This window comes from Eriocheir sinensis, chromosome 42 (genome assembly GCF_024679095.1).
Source record: "Eriocheir sinensis breed Jianghai 21 chromosome 42, ASM2467909v1, whole genome shotgun sequence".
In the NCBI taxonomy this organism is placed as follows: Eukaryota; Metazoa; Arthropoda; class Malacostraca; order Decapoda; family Varunidae; genus Eriocheir; species Eriocheir sinensis.
This window is the reverse complement of record NC_066550.1, coordinates 14,212,290-14,233,397: the sequence shown is the minus strand read 5'-3', so window position 1 is coordinate 14,233,397 and position 21,108 is coordinate 14,212,290. Positions and strand designations below refer to the sequence as shown.

The following is a 21,108-nucleotide window of genomic DNA, read 5'->3' as shown; positions in this document are numbered from 1 at the left end:
ACACACACACACACACACACACACACACAGGTAATTGGGCAATCACACAGGTAACACACACACACACACACACACACACACACACACACACACACACACACACACACACACACACACACACACACACAGGTAGATTACATGGACGTATATTGGGTTACCTGACCGTTTATATCAATTAGTGACCGAGTTTCCGAGAGTAGTATATAATAGTAGTAGTAGTAGTAGTAGTAGTAGTAGTAGGTCTCAAAAACACTTATGGAACTAGAGACCATTAGATAACCAGATAGAAAACAGACAAAAAAATACCTTCTGTTTGATTTGAAAACTGAAACCAAACCTCTGAGAACACGTATATATAGGGTCTAGAAAACACCTTTGTACCTAGAAAACATTAGAGAACCAGTAGAAAACAGCCATAATACACCTCCTAACTAACCGACAACCTGTTATTACTATTATTACTCCTACTATTACTACTATTATTATTACTATTATTATTTAAGCTCGTGGAACTCTCCCTCGTCACGAAGGTCCAGAACGTAAACAAAGCATGTGAGTGACCGGAAACTCTTCATATTTTCGTTCTTTTTACCTTCATCTTACGTTCCTCGCCCCTCCTTTGACCCTGGGAAGAAAGGGGGGACATGAGGCTTCAAGCTGAGTGAGTGAGTGAGTCGGGGAGTGAGTGAGTGAGCCAGGAGAGGGCGAAGAGTAAGGGAGAGTGAGGGCGTGAGTCACCTGTTGCTTGGTCCTGAGTCATCACAAAGGTACGTGAGAATGTCATACCAGGTGTTAAGTACTTCCTCCTTACCTGTACCTTACCTGTAGAGGTCTAATTAGTGTACATGATGCTTAATAAAGGTCATAATAAGCCTTAGATAGCCCTAGAGACCTTAAATATGGCTTAAATAAGATAAATAGGCCAGATCTTGACTTGGATCTTACCTGTATGTGTGTAATTCCTTCCTGTATACCTGTACCTTACCTGTAGAGTCCTAATTAGTGTACATGATGCTTAATAAAGGTCATAATAAGCCTTAAATTGCCCTAGAGACCTTAAATATGGCTTAAATCAGATGAATAGACCAGATCTTGACTTGGATCTTACCTGTATGTGTGTAATTCCTTCCTGTATACCTGTACCTTACCTGTAGAGTGCTAATTAGTGTACATGATGCTTAATAAAGGTCATAATGAGCCTTAGATAGCCCTAGACACCTTAAATATGGCTTAAATAAGATAAATAGGCCAGGTCATGACTTGGATCTTACCTGTGTGTGTGTAATTCCTTCCTGTATACCTGTACCATACCTGTAGAGTGCTAATTAGTGTTCTTACGGATAATTAAAGGTCATACTATGCCTTAGACACTTTAAGGAAGGAAGGATGGAGGAGGAGATGAAATAAGAGAGGATAAGGAAGAGGAGGAAGAATAAGGAAAGGAAGAGGAGGAGGAGGAAGAATTAAGAACAGGTTAAGGAAGAAAGGAGGAGGAGGAGGAGGAGGAGATGAAATATGAGAGGAGGAGGAGGAGGAGATGAAATATGAGAGGAGGTGGAAGAGGAGGAAGAATAAGGAAAGGAGGAGGAGGAGGAGGAAGAAGAGAAAATGGATAAGAATGGAAAAGGAAGAAGAAGAAGAAGAAGAGAGGAAGAGGAAGAAGAAGAAGAAGAGAGAGGAAGAGGAAGAAAAAAACATGCCTATCTATCTATTTATCTATCTATCTATATTGCAGAACCCACCGACCTGACCTGACCTGACCTGACCTGATGCCTTCCAAGAGCCTTCATGATCTCTGCAGTGCCTTCCTACCGTGACCTGACCTTAAAGATGGAGACCTTGTCCGAGGGGGGTCAGGGGGAGTCCTACGTCCTGTCCAGGGTAAGTTTAGGACTCTGTAGGATGTTGTTGTTGTTGTTATTGTTTATTATTATTTTTTTATTATTATTATTATTATTATTATTATTATTATTATTGTTATTTCTTCTCTTCCTCTTCTTCTTTCTCCTCCTCCTCCTCCTCCTCCTCCTCTTTGGAAAACTTTTCATATATTTTTTTTTCCTTCCTTCTTCTTCTTCTTCTTCTTCTTCTTCTTCTTCTTCCTAAAATTTTTCATATACAATTTTTTTTCCTTCCTTTTTATTCCTTCTTCTTCTTCTTCCTCCTCCTCCTCCTCCTCAATTTTTTTCATATACAATTAATTTTCCTTCCTTCCTTCTTCTTCTTCTTCTTCTTCTTCTTCTTCTTCTTCTTCTTCTTCTTCATTTCCTACTTTACCTCCTCCTCCTCCTCTTCCTTTCTCTCTCTCACTTCTCATTTCTCCTCCTCCTCCTCCTCCTCCATACAAACTCTTCTTCCTCCTCCTCCTCTCACCCTCCTCCTCCTCCTCCTTCTCCTCCTCCTCCATACAAACACACTCAATCTCTCCTCCTCCTCCTCCTCTCACCCTCCTCCTCCTCCTCCTCTTCCAACAGACCGAGGGCTACGACTATGAGTTTGTCCCCACCTTAGAGCAAAAATACGAGTGTCCAATCTGTCTACTTGCTCTGAGGGCGCCGCTGCAGACCTCCTGTGGCCATCGCTTCTGTAAGGACTGCATACACAACACCCTAAGCCTGAGGTAGGTATAAGGGGGGGGAGGGGGGGAGTTATCAGCTGTCCCTTCCTTCCTTCTTTCCTTCCTTCCTCGGCTGTTCCTTTTTTTGTGGGCCGTTCTCTTATGTCCATGTTGTTGTAAGATGTCCCTTCCTTTCTTCCTCAGCTGTTCCTTTTGTGGGTGTTCTCTTATGTCCATGTTGTAAGCTGTCCCTTCCTTCCTTCCTTTCCTTTCCTTTCCTTTCCTTTCCTTACTTCTTCTTCTCTTTCCTTCTTTTCTCTCTCCTTTCCTTCCATTCTTTCATTCTTTTCTCTCCATTCTCTCTCACTTTCTCTCCCTTTCTTCCTCCTACTTCCCTCTACTTCTTTTTCCCTCCTCCCTTCCCTCCTTTCCCTCACCCCTCCTTCCCCTCTCTTCCTTCCTTTCCTTTCATTCTCTCATTTTCTCTCCCTTCTTCCTCCAACTTCCCTCTACTTGTCTTTCCCTCCTCCCTTTCCCTCCCTTCCCTCACCCTCCCTCCCCTTCACAGTGAGTCCCATCGTCGGTGCCCCATTGACAACACGCCGCTGGGTGAGTCCGACCTCTTCCCGGACTGCTGTGCTGAGAGGGAGGTCCTGCAGCTGAAAGTCCGGTGTCCAAACTCTTCCCTCGGCTGTACCCAAATAGTGGACCTCATGTACATTGAACACCACACCCAGGCCTGTAGCTACCAGGTGTGTGTGTGTGTGTGTGTGTGTGTGTGTGTGTGTGTGTGTGTGTGTGTGTGTGTGTGTGATTCATAGTAATGACACCAGCTTTTAAAGGGAACAATATATATTAAACAAAAAATTCAAAATATCTTGCTAATCCTTCCCCCTCTTCAGCCCGTCCTGTGCCCCAATGAGTGCTCAGCCATGGTGCTGCAGCGAGAACTTGAGCAGCACCTGTCCTCCCAGTGCCTGCTGCGCCAGAAGCTGTGTGCCCTCTGCAACGAGCCCTACACATGCAGCCAGGAGCAGGTGGGGGCAGGGGAAGGCCATGTAAGGTCACTCTAGGAAGATAAGGTCATACGGTTTTTGAGAATGACATAAGAATAGGAAGGAAGGGGACATTAGGACTCAAGGATAGGGAAGGTCATGTAAGGTCACTACAGGAAGATAAGGTCATACGTTTTTTGAGAATGTTGTAAGAATAGTATAGGAAGGAAGGGGACATTAGGATTCAAGGGCAGGGAAGGGAACACTGTACCATACTAGAAAGATATTAGGATGCAATTATACCATTAGAACACAAGGTCATAAGAATACCATTAGAACACAAAGACATAAGATCACAAGAACACTTAGAACACAAGGACATAAGATCACAAGAACACTTAGAACACAAGGACATAAGATCAAAAGAACACTTAGAACACAAGGACTTAAGGACAGAAGACTATTTTTTGGGAGCCTCAAGCCCTTCACTCTGGCGACATCCTACGGGCGTCTGATGGCGACACTGCATGGAAAGGGTTAGACCTACTCTGAACCTCTTAATCCTCTTCCATTTCCTCTTAATCTTCTTCGAAATCTCTTAAGAGGAAATGGAAGAGTAAGTTAGAGGAGGATTGAGAGGTTTAGAAGGTTTAATCCTCTTCCATTTCCTCTTAATCTTCTTCGAAATCTCTTAAGAGGAAATGGAAGAGGAAGTTAGAGGAGGATTGAGAGGTTTAGAAGGTTTAATCCTCTTCCATTTCCTCTTAATCTTCTTCAAAATCTCTTAAGAGGAAATGGAAGAGGGAGTTAGAGGAGGATTGAGAGGTTTAGAAGGTTTAATCCTCTTCCATTTCCTCTTGACCCTTTCCATGCTGTGGCGCCGACGTCTGCGTCACGGATGGAAAGGGTTAAAGTGAATAACTGATCATGTTTTTTTCTTATGATGAAATATGATGTTAGTAGATTATTGATAACTCTCACTACGGTCTTAACAAACTAACTGATTAATGGCTCCTGAAATTCACTTTTGAGTTAACAAAGTGATTTAACTTATTCATACCAATCAGTTTCCAATCCTTTCCTCCTATCTCAAACTAACTTATTAATGGTTCCTGAAATTCACTTTTGAGTTAACAAAGTGATTGGTAAGGAAGTTAACTTATTCATTAACTGTACCCAATCACTATATGAGGTCAGAAACACATACCAATCAGTTTCCAATCCTTTCCTCCTATCTCAAACTAATTCATTAATGGTTCTTGAAATTCACTTTTGAGTAACAAATTTATGTCTAATGAAGTTAACTTATTCATTAACTGTACCCAATCACTATATGAGGTCAGAAACACATACCAGTCAGTTTCCAATCCTTTCCTCCTATCTCAAACTAACTTATTAATGGTTATTGAAATTCACTTTTGAGTTAACAAAGGGATTGGTAAGGAAGTTAACTTATTCATTAACTGTACCCAATCACTATATGAGGTCAGAAACACACCCAATCAGTTTCCAATCCTTTCTTCCTCTTCCACCTCTCACCTCTCCCCTCGTTACAGCTCCACCTGGCAACATGTGGACAGGTGCTGGTGGGGTGCGAGCTGTGTGGAAGCGAGGTGGTGCGCGGGGAGCTGCCGGCACATATGAGCGACAGCTGTCCCAAGGGTGTGGTGTCCTGCCCTTTCACGGAACACGGCTGCTGCCACAAGATGGTGCGCGCAGACCTGGATGACCACCTGGCGCAGTCCACACAGTACCACCTGCATGTGAGTTGTTGTTGTTGGTGGTGGTGGTGGTGGTGGTGGTGGTGGTGTTTTTGCCGATATATTTTTTTTCTTCTCATTTTTCATTCTTCTTCCTCTCCTCCTCCTCCTCCTTTCTTCTCTTCCTCCTCCTCCTCTTCCTCCTCTTCTTCTTCTCTTCCTCCTCCTCCTCCTCCTCTTCCTCCTCTTCTTCTTCTCTTCCTCCTCCTCCTCTTCCTCCTCTTCTTCTCTTCCTCCTCCTCCTCCTCCTCTTCCTCTTCCTCTTCTTCTTCTCTTCCTTATCCTCCTCCTCTTCCTCTTCTTCTTCTTCTCCTTTCTCTCTTCCTTCACCACCACCACCACCACCACCACCACCATTCCCTTATACTCTCTTTCATCACCACTCATCACCACTCAACACCACCATCTTATACTTTCTTCATCACCAATTTTCATCACCACTCACCACCACTCAACTCCGCAGCTCCTGTCATCCGCCCAGAAGCGCATCACCGCCCTGGTCTGGGAGGTCAGCCGGTCAGCTGGTCTGGCGGTCTTGGGCAGCTCACCCGGTAGCCTCTCGTTCAGCCGTCAACCGAGTCTTCGAAGTCAACTGTCAACCTCATCACCGACACCCGACAGGCATGATGGTGGTGGTGGTGGTGGTTTGGTGTTTCCGTCACCTCCAAAATATGGTGGTGGTGCATTTGGTGGTGCGTCTGGTGGTGGTGGTGTGTTACCCTTCCCCTCACCTCCACTCAAGCTCAACACCACCACAGACAACACCACTCCGTCAAAACTCCACATTCCGTTTTCACACCTAGCAATGGGGCTTGAGGAGGAGGTGGAGGGAGAAACAGAGGGAAGAAAGGGAGGGAGCGGAGGGAAGGGGGGAGGGGGCACTGGAGGGGGGTCAATCTCCCTGCCCCCCCAACAGGAAGCCATTCTCCGCGACCTCTGCGAGAAGCGCCTTGAGGTCAGCCAAGGTCTATTACAGGTCAATATCGCGTTGGCAAATTTGCAGCGGCAGGTGGAAGGGGTGGAGGGCAGGGTGGAGAGGGCAGGGGGGGATGCGGAGGGGCGGTTCTGCCATGGGGTGTACGTGTGGAGGCTGCGTGGATTTCCCAGTCTGGTGGAGGAGCTGCAGGAACGGCCGACGCGGGTTCTCCACTCACCCGCATTTTACACATCGCCATTTGGGTATAAGTTCTGTATGCGGCTGAATTTGACCCTTATGGAAGCAGGAAGAGGAGGAGGAGGAGGAGGAGCACCCAGTTTAGGAAGAGGAGGATCTACGAATGCTAACCTTATAGGAGGAAGAGGAGGAGAAGGAGTTGGAGGAGGAGGAGGAGGAGGAAACAGCCTAGCCCGAGGCGGAGGAGGTGGATGGTGGCTATCGCTCTTCATCCACGGCATGCGTGGCGAAAATGACACCTTCCTGGACTGGCCATTCGCAGGAACAATCACCTTCGCGATTCTCGACTGCTCGGACGCGAAGACAAAAACACACATTTCGGAAACGCTGCAAAGTTCGCCAGACCGCCAGGCATTCAGTAGACCCCAAGCCCATCGCAACCCCAAGGGCTTCGGATATACAGAGTTCGCTTCCCTCGATACGGTGTTGAACGGAGGTGCCGGTGGTGGTGTGTATGTGGTAGATGGGACGCTGTGTATTAAGGCGTCGGTGAGTACAGGTCAACACCAGTCTCGGCACCAGCATTCCGAAGGGTCAGGTCGCGCGGCGTGTATCTGTCAACACCAGCAGAAGAGTGGGAGTAAGGTGTGAGTGTGTTCGTGTGTGTGTGTGTGTGTGTGTGAGTGTGAGGATTTGTCTTATTCTCATATCAGTCGAAAAGTCTTTTTATGGATGTTTGCTACCTGTTTTGTATGTTTTTTTATTGTTTTCCACTTTTCATCTTGTTTTCTAGTGTTTTCAAGGACAAGAAGTGTTTTCAGAAGGTCGTTAGGGTTTCAAATCAATCAATAGGCATTTTATGGGTGTTTTCTACCTGGTTTTCTAGTGTTTTTTTATTGTTTTCTACTTTCATATGTTGTTTTCTAGTGTTTTGGGGACCAAGAGGTATTGTCAAGGGTTTGTTAGGATTTCAAATCAGTCAAAAGGTCTTCTTATGGCTGTTTTCTACCTGTTTTTTATGTTATTTTATTGTTTTCTACTTTTTCACCTGGTTTTCTATTGTTTTCCAGTGCTTTTGAGGCCAAGAGGTGTTTTCAGAAGGTCGTTAGGGTTTCAAATCAATCAAAAGGCATTTTATGGGTGTTTTCTACCTGGTTTTCTAGTGGTTTTTATTTAATGTTATTTATTTATTTACTTATTTTTGAGATCAACAGGTATTCTCATAGGCTCTTAAAGTTCATATTAAGTGTTCTTGAAACCCCAAACGTTCTCTACATCGAGTGTTTTTTACTCCCACAAGTTGATCTTCAAGGTTCTCAATCAGTTCTCAATTAGTGTTCGACTGTTTTCTATCTGTTATGTTATGTTCTTGACCCTAACTTGTTCTCAGATTCTTCATTATTAGTGTTGTCCTTCCTCCAATGAAACCAAAATGCTCAAAGGTCTGTCCATATATTAGCTATAGTGGTGCTGGGCCAGGGAACAACTACTACATATACTACTACTGGGCTATGGGTGACAGGTTATAGGTGTAAGGAGGCTGTGGTTGTAGGGGACGTGGTTAATGTGAAGTCTAACCCTCAGTGTCTTTGTGTATCAGAATCTCACATGTTATTTTATTTGTTAACTGTTTTATTTGCTAACTTTTACAGGTATCGACACACACACACAGTTTCACAGGCAGTTATTCATTCATGGATTTATTGGCGTGGTTAATGTGAAGTCTAACCCTCAGTGTCTTTGTGTATCAGAATCTCACATGTTTTATTTGTTAACTCCTACAGGTATCGACACACACACACAGTTTCACCCTACCAGAGTCTCACAGGCAGTTAGTTCATTCATGGTTTTATTGGTGGGGTTAATGTGAAGTCTAACCCTCAGTGTCTTTGTGTATCAGAATCTCACATGTTATTTTATTTGTTAACTGTTTTATTTGCTAACTCTTACAGGTATCGACACACACACACACACATAGTTTCACCCTGGCAAAGTCTCACAGGCAGTTAGTTCATTCATGGTTTTATTTCTTTTGTTGCATCATTTCTGGCTTTTTTTTTGTCTGTTCTGCAAGTTTCCCAGCCATCTTTGTGCAATTTCAACTCTTAATAGATTTGATATTGTACTGAATAATTGGATTTCTTTACTAACAGTCTTCTTATTTTTATATTCATATCATATTCTTACAGTTTCCGGTCCATTGTACCTTGAGGTCGCCCTGGAGTGAGACAGGAAGCTTTTGGCCTTAAATCAAACGTAGGGAGTGTTCGCAGACGTGCCTTTATTGACGAGCTTACAGAGGGGGACTTAGTACACAGAACAGCTTACAGAGGGGGACTTAGTACACAGAACAGCTTACAGAAAATGACTTTGCATTGTATTATACTAACATGACAGACAATGAGACAAACTTGATCAATAGACAGACTTAGATTGCATTAGTACTGATACTTAGAGAAGAGAGAGACAGTCTGTATTAGTATTGGAGAGACAGTAGAGCGAGACAGTCTGTATTAGTATTGGAGAGACAGTAGAGCGAGACAGTCTGTATTATTATTAGAGAGACAGTAGAGCGAGACAGTCTGTATAAGCGAGACAGCAAAGAGAGACAGCAGAGAGAGAGAGAGAGAGAGAGAGAGAGAGAGACTTCTTCTTTCTCTTCTTATTCTTCTTTATTCATAGTTAATCTTCTCTCCTCCTTCTTCTCATGTTAATTTTCCCTCTTCTTCTTCTTTGTCTATAGCCTATCTTCTTCCCTCCTCCTCCTCCTCCTCCTCTTCTATAGTCGTCGTTCCTCTCCTTGATCTTCCAGGTGGTCACATCCCTGTCACCTCCACTGTCCTCGGCACTCCACCTTCTCTCTCTCTCTCTTTCTGGCACCTCCATTTCCTCCACTCCTCAGCTCTCCACCTTCTCTCTCTCTCTCTTTCTGGCACCTTCATTCCCTCCACTCCTCAGCTCTCCACCCTCCCTCTCTCATCTCTTCTCCTCTCCTCCAAGGTGCCTCCGTTTCCTCCACTCCTCAGCTCTCCACCCTTCCTCTCTCTCTTCTCTTCTCCTCCAGGGGCCTCTGTTTCTTCCTCTGCTCACTGTGTCCGAACCATTGCAGTCTTCTCACTACAACAGAATAAATTAGAGAGAAAACAACATTAAAATCTACTACACAGACAGACACTTAGTAAACAGAAAAGCTTAGAGGAAACAACATTAGAGAGTGACAAAGCTGCCCTACAGTATTAGTTTCTGTACGTAAAGTTTCTAGACGTAATATTCTGCCGTTGGTGGAATTTCTGGCTACGATTCATTGCCGAGAGAGCTGGGATGTTAGTGTTCAGTGACTTGCTTCCTGGAGAACAGAATGCCTTGCTGAAATAGTGACAGCTGCCCTACAGGATTAGTTTCAGTAGTTTTCCTCACCCCTGTGCTGTCCCAATCCCTTCTGCAAGAGTTAACCAGCATCTTCATTCACTCACCCCTGTGCTGTCCCAATCCCTTCTGCAAGAGTTAACCAGCATCTTCATTCACTCACCCCTGTGCTGTCCCAATCCCTTCTGCAAGAGTTAACCAGCATCTTCATTCACTCACCCCTGTACTGTCCCAATCCCTTCTGCAAGAGTTAACCAGCATCTTCATTCTTTCATTCCCATATAATATACTGTCAAGGGAGATATAATGGCACAAACAGTATTCAAATATTTATGGATACGAAACAAATATTACCAAAACTAAATACATACTTTTATATAAGGTAATATTTCAACTTGTATCAATATTACTAATTCTTAAGACACTGTTTATGTAAGGAGAAACTAATGTATGTGTCCTGGATATTATTATTAGTTGTTAAGGCATTTATACAAGGAGGAATTACTGGAGAAATTACTGTACATGTTCTGCCTAGGCTTAAGAGTTCCATGTGAAGAGTATTTTGAGGAGTGAAGAAAGATATTTGTGGTAATGTGACTTGTTTGTAATGTTGCTGAGGTGTTCATGGTAAATTTAAGACTAAACTATTATTTTTATAGACAGAAATTGAATGTGTGTGTGTGTGTGTGTGTGTGTGTGTGTGTGTGTGTGTGTGTGTGTGTGTGTGTGTGTGTAAGTGAGGATTCTCTTAAAACATTGTCATTAGTTAACTTTGTATATGAACTGTGAAGGCTGAATGTTGAAATAGATCTGAATGCATTATATTCTGGAGAAATTACTGTATGTGTTATGCCTGGGTAAAGAGTTCCATGTGAAGAGTATTTTGAGGAATGAAGAAAGATGTTTGTTGTAATGTGACTTGTTTGTAATGTTGCTGAGGTGTTGATGGTAAAGACTAAACCATTATTTTTATAGAGACAGAAATTGAATGTGTGTGTGTGTGTGTGTGTGTGTGTGTGTGTGTGTGTGTGTGTGTGTGTGAGTGAGTGAGTGAGGATTGTCGTAAAACATTGTCATTGGTTAACTTTGTATATGAACTGTGAAGGCTGAATGTTGAAATAGATCTGAATGCATTATATACTGGAGAAATTACTGTATGTGTTCTGCCTGGGTAAAGAGTTCCATGTGAAGAGTATTTTGAGGAGTGAAGAAAGATGTTTGTGGTAATGTGACTTGTTTGTAATGTTGCTGAGGTGTTTATGGTAAAGATTAAACCATTATTTTTATAGAGACAGAAATTGAATGTGTGTGTGAGTGTGTGTGTGTGTGTCTGTGTGTGAGTGAGTGAGGATTCTCTTAAAACATTGTCATTAGTTAACTCTGTATATGAACTGTGAAGGGTGAATGTTGAAATAGATCTGAATGCATTATATACTGGAGAAATTACTGTATGTGTTATGCCTGGGTAAAGAGTTCCATGAGGAGTGAGGAAAGATATTTGTTGTAATGTGACTTGTTTGTAATGTTGCTGAGGTGTTTATGGTAAAGACTAAACCATTATTTTTATAGAGACAGAATTTGAATGTGTGTGTGTGTGTGTGTGTGTGTGTGTGTGTGTGAGGATTCTCTTAAAACATTGTCATTATTTGTCTTTGTATATGAACACATTCTCAAACCTTTTATAATTTCTCATGATATCAGTATAATGTAAGTATTGTATTAAGTATCTCCTCAAATTGTTCTCAAGTATTATGATAAATTTTGAAGCTGTACAAGGAGAGAGAGAGAAAGTTTACCTGGCCCTAAGACCTTCAAGGGAGAGTGTGTGTTATAGTCTGTTCACTTAAGTCCGAGCCAAGCTGACAACATAAACCTAAGCGTGTTTGCAAGCTGAGTGCTGATTGGCTGCTGCTGTGGCTTCCAAGTTTTCTTTAACCCGGTAGCTGCAGGGATCATGTTTCTTAAAGGCCCCTCTAAGCGAATTAATGAGAAAAAATCATCACTCATGCAAACCATTTCATAATATATATAAAAGCATTTGTGATCAGTTTATGCATCATCTATTTTGGGGGGTTTTATATCATGCATGGCAAAAATTTGGCCCGTCGCTGGTACACGGTAAAGCCACAAATTTGGCCCGTCACTGGTACCGGGTTAACCTCTGTTTGTGTTTATCTCACGCAGCACTTTCTGCACTGTGCTTACAAACATGCTTAGCTTTACGTTGTCAGCTTGGGGCAGACTTAAGTGAACAGACTATAGACAGTTCCAGCAGTTACAAATGACAGGGGCCACGTGGTATCTACAGCGCTGAGAGAGAGTTAGGAATGGTTATGATAGTTGTGATGGTTTGGTCATGTTACCGCTCTGACGGTGATATATATATATATTTGTATACATAGAGCAAGAAAAATAAAAAATGAATGTGATAATGAACTTTGTAGTGTCATTAGATTCCTTCTACATACTAAACCTAGATTGATATGGAGCTACACATTACCTGCAGCCTTCTTCACTGCACCTAAACTCACTTACCTAGAAATGGACAGGTCGAGAACAGGTATGGTGGAGGTGGTGGTGGTGGTGGTGAATTGGTACTACCGTTCATCTTCTGTCCTATTGAGAGAGCAGGCGAGGGTTGGTGCTGTCTCCTTCCTCTCTCATTCCATCTTCCATCTCCATTCTTTCACGTCTGCAAGAGAAGATGTGGTATGTTGGAGGCTTCTAGAGTGCGTGCGTGCGTGCGTGCGTGTTTAACTCCTCCACAGTTCACTACAGGATCTATTAACTGCCTAACACACGATCATATAGTACAAACAGGATGACTTAAAGAGCAATGAAGTGAATCAAAGGGATATTTCTTACCTGTCCTCCCAGGTGTGATTCTTTAGTCAGGGTGGGCGGGGCGGGGCGGGGCGGGTCAGGTGTCCAGTCAGTCCTCGGCTTTCCCTCGCCAAGCCAAGACTCTCCTGCTGTGCGTCCCCGTGCAGCGTGCCGGGTCCAGCACGCGCCCGCCCCGGCCTGTCCCTGCGGCCTTGGCATGCTGACCTTTGAGTTATTTTGGTCCTGGCTGATGCTGACATGCTGAATGAGACATGCTGACTTAATACATGCCGAAACAGAGATACTGAAAGAGAGATATGCTGTCAGAGATCGACATGCTGTCAGACATGCTGACTGACAGAGATGCTGATCACTTACAGAAATCGATGCTGACAGACAGAAATGCTGACTAACAAAGATGCTGAAAGAGATCATGCTGTCAGACTTTTTATCAGACATGCTGACTGACAAAGATGCTGACATACAGAGATGCTGTCATAGATACTGAAAAAGATGCTGTCAGCTAGAGACATATATGCTGACTAAGAGATGCAATCACCTGGTCAGCATTACACACTCAGCATATCGACCAGTCAGCATTACACACTCAGCATATATCACCCAGTCAGCATACCATACGTACTCTCTCTCTCTCTCTCTCTCTCTCTCTCTCTCTCTCTCTCTCCTATGCATATCTGATAACTTAAGGATCGTACGCGTCCTTGATTTTTAACACCCCCCCCCCACCACCACCACCACCGTGCTAGGAGACCCCTTAACCCCTTGCCTGTCACCAAGCTACAGAGATGGAACAATTAAAAAGTGTCTGCTACAACTCAACGAAGAAAAATGTAGAGTCATGCACCGCGGGAGGGGAAATCCAGCATACCAACACCACATGGGAAACACTCCACCACAGAGGCAGAGAAAGACCTGGGGGCGCGATGTTACCAGGCTACCAGTGAAGGCCAAATCCGTGCCATCCGCAGCGTACGGGTTATTAATTGGAACCACTTTATCACGAAACAATTTAAAGATCATGAACCACTTGAGTCTGTAGTTTGCCCCGTCGCGAGATACTCAAGACGGGTTGATAGGGACGGCTATATATACGGACAGGCTGACACTTCTCTTCACCACACTGATAACAACTAGTATTACGCGGCACACTGGTACGGTGGCTGAGTGGTTAGCGTGCCGCCCGCTGCCATGGTGTCACAGCCGCCGAGTGGCCCAAGACTATACCCACATGCCTATACCCAAGACTATACCCACATGCCTATACCCAAGACTATACCCACATGCCTATACTATACAGTCTATACCCACATTACGTACTATACTATACAGACTATACCCAAGACTATACTATACAGATTATACCCACATGACTATACTATACAGACAATACCCATATGCCTATATACTATACAGACTATCGATATATATACCCACATGCCTAAACTATACAGATTATACCCACAGACTATATCCAAGACTATCTACATGCTGTCCCAAGACCATGCTGCCAACCCGGACTTTAGATTCTCTCTCTCCCTGATAGTTGCCGATAGTAGCCCGTATAACTATCTTTTCATACTTGTTCCCGTTACCACATTCTCTCTCTCTCTCTCTCTCTCTCTCTCTCTCTCTCTCTCTCTCATCTTCCTCCTTTTCGTTGTTTTCTTCCTTCCCTTTCTCCTCACTTTCCATAACTTTCCTTTACCGTCTATTTCTCCTTCTTCCCTTTCTTTCGTTCCTTCTCTTCGATCCCTCACTCATCTCTCCCTCTCCTCTCTAGAGAAAGGGTCAAAGGTCATCTCAGGGGGGCAGCGAAACACGTGCCTGCCCCGTAACTTCTTTTTTGCCCTTGAACCATTTCCTCTACTGTAAAAAAAAAAAAAAAGACCTAGACGAGGCCGACCACAGTGCCTCGCCAAGAAGGCCTACCAGGATACAGGAGGCAGAGACGTAAAAAAAAAAAAAAAGAAAAAAAAAAAAGAAAGGAATAACGTGTTTACAGGGAAAGGCGTCTGGTTGCTGGCTACCTAGCAACCACACAGGCAATGAACTACCACTAACCAACACACCACCTTACTTACTGACATTTAAAGCACACCTGCCCTTAATTACACATCCACAGGTAAGACACACACACACACACACACACACACACACACACACACACACACACACACCTGTAATTGGCACCCACGAAATCATTTAAATCTTGCATCCATCTAAACATTCTAATTCCCTGGCAACGCTTTTTAAAATTATTACCACGTCCACGAATGACCTTGACCGACATTAGGTATTAGAATATGTCCTTTCCAACCTTACCTAACACACACACACACACACACACACACACACATAGTAATTACCAGTTTCAACAATCATTTCAACTCTCTCTCTCTCTTACGAATCTTCCCTTTCATTGTCAGCCTCACAGGTAACTCACACACACACACACACACACACACACACACACACACACACACACACAGTAATTACCATTTTCAACAATCATTTCAACTTTCTCTCTTACGAATTTTCCTTTTTAATTCTCAGCCTCACAGGTAAGACACGTACAAACACACACACACACCTGTATATACAAATAGGTAAATACACACACAAATATATAGTAATTAACACTTTCAACAATCATTTCAACTCTTCCTCTCTTACGAATCTTCCCTTTCATTCTCAGCCTCACAGATAACACACGCACACACACACACACACCTGTATATACCTGTAATGGACACGTGAGTTATTATAAGCCATTTCTCACATACATACTCACCCAGGTTATCAGGGACACGGACACACGACCTCTCCTCTCAACCTCTCTCACGGAACTGACTTGATGACCTTTGCAGTTTCCCTTCCCTCTCTCTCTCTCTCCCCCTCGTTATTATTTTTAAATGCTTGTTAGATTGTTACATGTTTGGGTCGTGTTCTAAGTGTGTGTGTAGGATATATATTCATACACATTTATATGCATTCAAATCTTTAATAACTTTTAATGTGGGAGTTACAAGATTGATCTCTCTCTCTCTCTCTCTCTCTCTCTCTCTCTCTCTCTCTCTCTCTCTCTCTCTCTCTCTCTCTCTCTCTCTCTCTCTCTCTCTCTCTCTCTCTCTCTCTCTCTCTCTCTCTCTCTCTCTCTCTCTCTCTCCAAGGCTGTCTAAGGCTCTCCCAGCTTCTCTAAGGCACTGTTAAGGTCAATAAGGTCACTTAGAAAGGCTGGGTCATTCAGGATCAGGGCGAGCGAGGTCAGGGCGAGGCGGAGGTCAGGTGTCCCTCTCCCTAAGGCTTTGGATATGCTTCTTAAGGCATCCTCCACCTCCTCGTCCTCTGTGGTGGTGTGGTGGTTGTGGTGATTGTGGCGGGCATTCTCCTTCTCTGTCTCCTCCTTTCTGTCTTCTTTTTCTTCCTCTTCCTTTTCTTTCTCCTCTTTTTGTCCTCTTTCTTCTTGTTCTCCTTCCTTCTCTTCCTCTTTCTCCTCTTCCTTTTCTTCTCTTTCTTCTTCGTGTTCTTGTTTTCCTTCCTTCTGTTCGTCTTCCTTCTCTTCCTCTTTTTCCTCTTCTTTTTCTTCTTCTTCCTCTGTCTCTCGTTTTTCCTCTCTTTCTTCCTCGTCTTCATGTTTTCCTTCCTTCTCTTCGTCTTCCTTCTCTTCCTCCTTCTCTTTTTCTTCTTCTTCCTTTTCTTTCTTCTCTTTCTGTCGTTTTTCTTCTCTTTCTTCTTCCTTCTTTTCCTCTTCTTCCATCTTCTGTCTATCCTTCTTCTCCTCCTCTTCATCAGGGAGGAAATATGCGAGAGACTTCTTCACGAACTTCATATCTCCGTCAACTCTATGGAAGAAGGTGACGGTGGTGGAGGAAGAAGAAGAAGAAGAAGACGAATCAGAGGGCTTAATCATCAAATACAGTCCACCAGAGAATCCCCCGTTCGAATCCCGGCCAAGGAGGGACTTGAAGCGATAGGGCAAGTTCCTCCTCTCGGTCACATCCACGCCGGACAGATAGGGCCGTGACACATGCACCAGACTTCGCGCGATCATATATCCTCCCCGTTTTCGCGTCTCCTCAGCCTCCCAGATCACGTAGGACGTCGAGTGAGGATGGAAATAGTAGCTGAAGGACTTGGTGACATCTGAGCGTGTAGTGCCGACGGCTATGGGACCTGACTGCGGCGGTAAGCGATCTTCCATTACGACGGCCGCTTTCGCCACGTGATAGCCAGGGTCCAGCAAGATGACCCCGGCCCGGTCTGCGATAAGGATCCGTATGCAGAGAAGGACGTGTTCCTTGAAGGACTCGGAGGAGCTGGGCGTGTCCGTGGAGCTGATGTCCGTGATTTCTGGGTCCGAGAGCTCCTCCTGGCATGAAACCTGGGAAGGAAGAAGAGGAGGTGAGGAGGAGGAGGAGGAGAAATGGAGGAGAGATTGATGATAGGAAAAGGAGGAGAAGGAGGAATGGAGGAGAGATTGATGATAGGAAAAGGAGGAGGAGGAGGAAGAAAGGAAGAAGAGAAAGAAGAAAGAAGCTAAAATGATGAAAGATTATGAAGAGAAACAAATTCTTGCATGACAAAATTGGACAGCTACCACCACCATCACCACCACCACTACTACAACTACTGACCTGATACACGGCGTCCTTCAAGCCAGGGTACAGCGCCTCGAGGTCAGCCAAGCGGGAGGCGAGGTCAGCGGCGAGGCCCACGCACGTGTATTTGCCGTGCACGAGAGGCGGGTCGTAGTCACGGTAAAATTCCGGAAGATGTGTGTGCCCGGAGCTCTTGTACTCCTGGGCGAACCTGAGGAAGGGAGAGAGACGGTGAGAGGGAGAAGGGAAGGGAGAGAAGGGGAAGGAGAGAGAGGGAAGATAGGAGGAGGAGAGAGAGGAGAATGAAGGAGTTGAGGAAGAGGAGAGAGAGAGAGAGAGAGAGAGAGAGAGAGAGAGAGAGAGAGAGAGAGAGAGAGAGAGAGAGAGAGAGAGAGAGAGAGAACGAATGATGGGAGAGGAAGATAAAAGGAAGCAATGGAGATAGAAAAAAAAGGAAGGAAGGAAAAAAGAGAGAAATACACAAACAAAGACGGAAAAGAAGTTCAACATACTAGATTAAATAAACAATGAAAGACCCGCAAACTCTTACATTAGGAAGTTGGACACGGAGTCGTAAGGCTGATCCGCTAAGGCCAGACGCAGGCGGTCCTCCACGCTGCCCAGGAACTCCTCAAAGGCCAAGGCTGTCTGGAACTGCAGGGCGGGGCGGCCACACCCCCACTCCGGCAGGGGCAGAGGGCGCTCCAACGGCCACTCGTCCTCGCCCCACGCGCTGTCGTCGTCGCTGTCGTCCTCATCGTAAGGGCGTGGGAGGGTGTTGGTGTTGGTGGTGAGGTGGTGGTGTTGGTGGTGGTGTGTGGAGTGGTAGCCGGAGGAGGAGCAGCACCAGGTGATGGATGGTGTTGAGTCCCCGATGCTGTCCCTGTGGTGGTGATGAAGGTTAGATAAAAGTGGTGAGATAACTCTCTCTCTCTCTCTCTCTCTCTCTCTCTCTCTCTCTCTCTCTCTCTCTCTCTATAAATATATATATATATATATATATATATATATATATATATATATATATATATATATATGAGTGTTATTAATAAAATCAAGAAGTATTGTTACTCACCCCGAGTCACTGTTCTCCTCTGGTATTTCCTTCCTGCGTTCTCCGGTGTCCGAAGGTCGCCCTGCCTCCCCTCCTGTTGCTGCCGCTCCCCCGGTGAGTGTCGTCCAGGCGATGCTGGCGTGGTCGAGTCAGCTGGGCCACGTGTCGCCCAGCCTCATGATGGTGTCAGGCTGGGGCACCTCCTCCTCCACGCCCTCCAGCACCGACGGGAGGGCGTGGAAGGGCGTGTAGGGGGGTGGGGAAGCCGTGCTGGTGATGACGGTGGCGGGCTCATCACCACCACCGCCGGGGTGCCTGGCTTGCATCACCACGGACACCATTCTTCTGCCTCCTCCTCCATCTCCTCCTCCTCCGTTTTTATGTTTCCAAGGCGAAAATTCACTCTCTGGAAAGGATAGTACGTTGTAGTAGTAGTAATGGTAGTAGTATAGTAGTAGTAGTAGTAGTGGCAGTAGTAGTAGTAGTAGTAGTTGAAGAAGTATAGTCCGGCAAATCTTAAATGGCGGCTCTGACGTAGACATCTCGCTAGACCCTGTTGCCACGTCTCTCTCTCTCTCTCTCTCTGTGTGTGTGCGCGCGAGAAAAGTGGGGGTGTACTCGATTCGGGGAGTATGGTGCACGATAATGCATAATAATAATAATAATAATAATAATAATAAACCTCTTTAAAAACAACGCACCAAGACTTTTTACCCCTTAGGTGGTGTGGAAATACGGTCAAAGTGCAATATTTTACTGTTCTTAGCGACCACTCCTTCCCCACTCCTTGGCCATCCCCAGCAGAACCTCACCATTCACCTGCATATGACTCACATCAGAATTTGCTTGACGCCCGGTCCTGGTATTCCATATATAGGTACAGTCTCCATATTTTATCATAATTATGCCATATAGCTGACATTATATGGCAGATGGCAAACACACACCAAAAAATGGCAGAAATGCGATAATTAAAGCAGGCAGAGCAACTGACAACTGCGGTGTGTTGGGTTGACTTGAGCTGACAACGCCGCGGTGGCAACCAAGTGTTGTACAAATTTATTTGTATTCACTCACAGATAGAGAATCAATCATAAAAACCATATTTGTTTTTATACTAGAGTGAGAGAGAAAGAGAGAGAGAGAGAGAGAGAGAGAAGGGTGTGAGAGGCACGGTACGCGAGGTCAGTTGGAGGCATAGCACCAGTGTCTAGCGGGCTGTCTACGTCAGAGCCGCCACTTAAGATTTGCCGGCCCAAAAGCCACCAACATCTCCAATATGGACTATGAAGCCACAGTGGTGGAGAGTGACAGCTAGTAGAGTGGGTCGGGAGTGACTTGAGTAGGGAAGGAAAGGGGAATCTACACGTAATATATGATAGGTGATTTTAGTGTCAGGTAGTATTAGTGATATGGTTGGATGCCACAGTCATTGGCGAACAGAGTTGGGGCTAATGACCTCCAAGCTATGGAGCCCTCCATGAGTATGTGTCGGGAAAATAAACATGGGTGGAAGTATCATTTATGTAGAAAAAAAAGTAGTAGTAGTAGCAGTAGTAGTAGTAGTAGTAGTAGTAGTAGTAGTAGTAGTAGTAGTGGCAGTAGTAGTAGTAGTAGTAATAGTAAGAAAAAAGAAGGAAGATAAAGAGAAATGAAGTGTGAAAGATCTCTCTCTGTCTCGATTTTTCTGCCTCGATCTCTCCCTCTCCAGGAACACGTGACTCATAGGTTATCCAGCTCTGACGTCACGCACACACGCACACACGACGCACAGCTGATATATTGCGTCACACTTTCCATAATACACACAAACACACGCACGCACACACAAACACGCCCATACACAAACAAACAAACAAACAAACATCACTATATATTACTCACCCATCAACCTCTTCCTCTTTTTTTTACTCCTTTCTTCTTCTCTTCCTCTCTTTGTTCCTTCCTCTTCGAATTCTCACTTGTCACTGAAGGTTCTCTACCTTCGCCCGCGTATTTATGTGCTCAGGGTCCACGGGATTGCCAGTTAGTCTCTTTTCCACCCTGATTTTTGTGGCCTTGTGAGGGAGGGATGGAGGAAAGGAGGGATGGAGGGGGAGGGGATGTTGGATTGCGCCATATCTGCACACCTGTGTTTCTCTCTCTCTCACTCTCGATTTCTCTCTCTCTGCTATACTACTACTACTACTACTACGTGCTACTACTACTACTACTACTACTACTACCACTATTACTACTACGTATTACTACTGCTACTACTACTACTAATGGGGACTTTCCGTACGTCTTTTTTTTACGTCATGAACTTACGTAAAATGGATAAGATAACGTGTGTGTGTGTGTGTGTGTGTGTGTGTGTGTTTTCTTGCGACATACTGATAGCTAGCATATATTTCAACGAAGGCGGAAAATAGTCTAAAAATATCCCGTTATCTTTAGGGATCGAATTTGTTGTATAACTGATACTTCGTAATAAGGAAGGAAGAGGAATTAGCCAATTAACAGGTAACAGCTGATGACGTAAGGAGGAGGAGGAGGAGAGAGAGAGAGAGAGAGAGAGAGAGAGAGAGAGAGAGAGAGAGAGAGAGAGAGAGAGAATAATTAACAGGTAACATACGTATGTGATAGCTGATGACGTAAGGAGGAGGAAGAGGAGGAGGAGGAGAGAGAGAGAGAGAGAGAGAGAGAGAGAGAGAGAGAGAGAGAGAGAGAGAGAGATTTACCTTTGTCTCACTCACTCTGGTTTGATAAAGATAGACCCGAAGTGTTTTTCAGATAACAAACATTCCTTAGATATAAATATACCCACACCTGTTATGG

At 44.6% G+C, this 21,108-nt stretch overlaps 2 protein-coding genes and 1 long non-coding RNA gene across 6 annotated transcripts; 2 read left to right on the top strand and 1 right to left on the bottom strand.

The window, feature by feature from the left end:
* Nucleotides 1-224: 224 nt before the first annotated feature.
* On the top strand, nt 225-9,371 carry LOC127010133 (TNF receptor-associated factor 6-like). 4 transcript variants are annotated; one of them, XR_007762939.1, is made up of 9 exons: nt 225-767; nt 1,736-1,881; nt 2,475-2,620; nt 3,126-3,309; nt 3,460-3,594; nt 5,109-5,315; nt 5,776-7,250; nt 7,528-8,078; nt 8,211-9,371. XR_007762939.1 is itself a non-coding variant. In XM_050883976.1 (7 exons), the coding sequence occupies exons 2-7, from the start codon at nt 1,789-1,791 to the stop codon at nt 7,075-7,077; spliced, it is 2,067 nt and encodes a 688-aa protein (XP_050739933.1). In that variant the 5' UTR covers nt 225-767; nt 1,736-1,788; the 3' UTR covers nt 7,078-8,192. The 4 variants fall into 4 exon arrangements, 1 of the variants encoding a protein (XP_050739933.1); XR_007762938.1 differs by having other exon boundaries at nt 5,776-8,078; nt 8,211-9,370; XR_007762940.1 differs by having other exon boundaries at nt 525-552; nt 5,776-8,078.
* A 25-nt stretch (nt 9,372-9,396) lies between these two features.
* Nucleotides 9,397-12,228, top strand: LOC127010135 (uncharacterized). The gene is made up of 2 exons (XR_007762941.1): nt 9,397-10,410; nt 10,732-12,228. It is a non-coding gene; the product is annotated as an uncharacterized LOC127010135 (long non-coding RNA).
* Nucleotides 12,229-15,710: 3,482 nt separating this feature from the next.
* LOC127010134 (protein split ends-like) lies at nt 15,711-20,331 on the bottom strand. Its single transcript, XM_050883977.1, has 5 exons — nt 20,173-20,331; nt 18,310-18,694; nt 17,785-18,117; nt 17,271-17,445; nt 15,711-17,017 (listed from the first exon to the last, which is right to left on the bottom strand). Coding segments are annotated over exons 3-5 (1,383 nt in total). The 5' UTR covers nt 17,787-18,117; nt 18,310-18,694; nt 20,173-20,331; the 3' UTR covers nt 15,711-15,811.
* Nucleotides 20,332-21,108: the final 777 nt, after the last annotated feature.

Coding starts and splice junctions, on each gene's coding strand:
- LOC127010133 (XM_050883976.1), top strand. CDS start 1,789: ATGATCTCTGCAGTGCCTTCCTACCGTGACCTGACCTTAAAGATGGAG. Junction 2,621..3,125: donor CACAACACCCTAAGCCTGAG/GTAGGTATAAGG, acceptor TCCCCTTCACAG/TGAGTCCCATCGTCGGTGCC. Junction 3,310..3,459: donor CCCAGGCCTGTAGCTACCAG/GTGTGTGTGTGT, acceptor CCCCCTCTTCAG/CCCGTCCTGTGCCCCAATGA.
- LOC127010134 (XM_050883977.1), bottom strand. Junction 17,018..17,270: donor TGAAGGACGCCGTGTATCAG/GTCAGTAGTTGT, acceptor CTTCCTTCCCAG/GTTTCATGCCAGGAGGAGCT.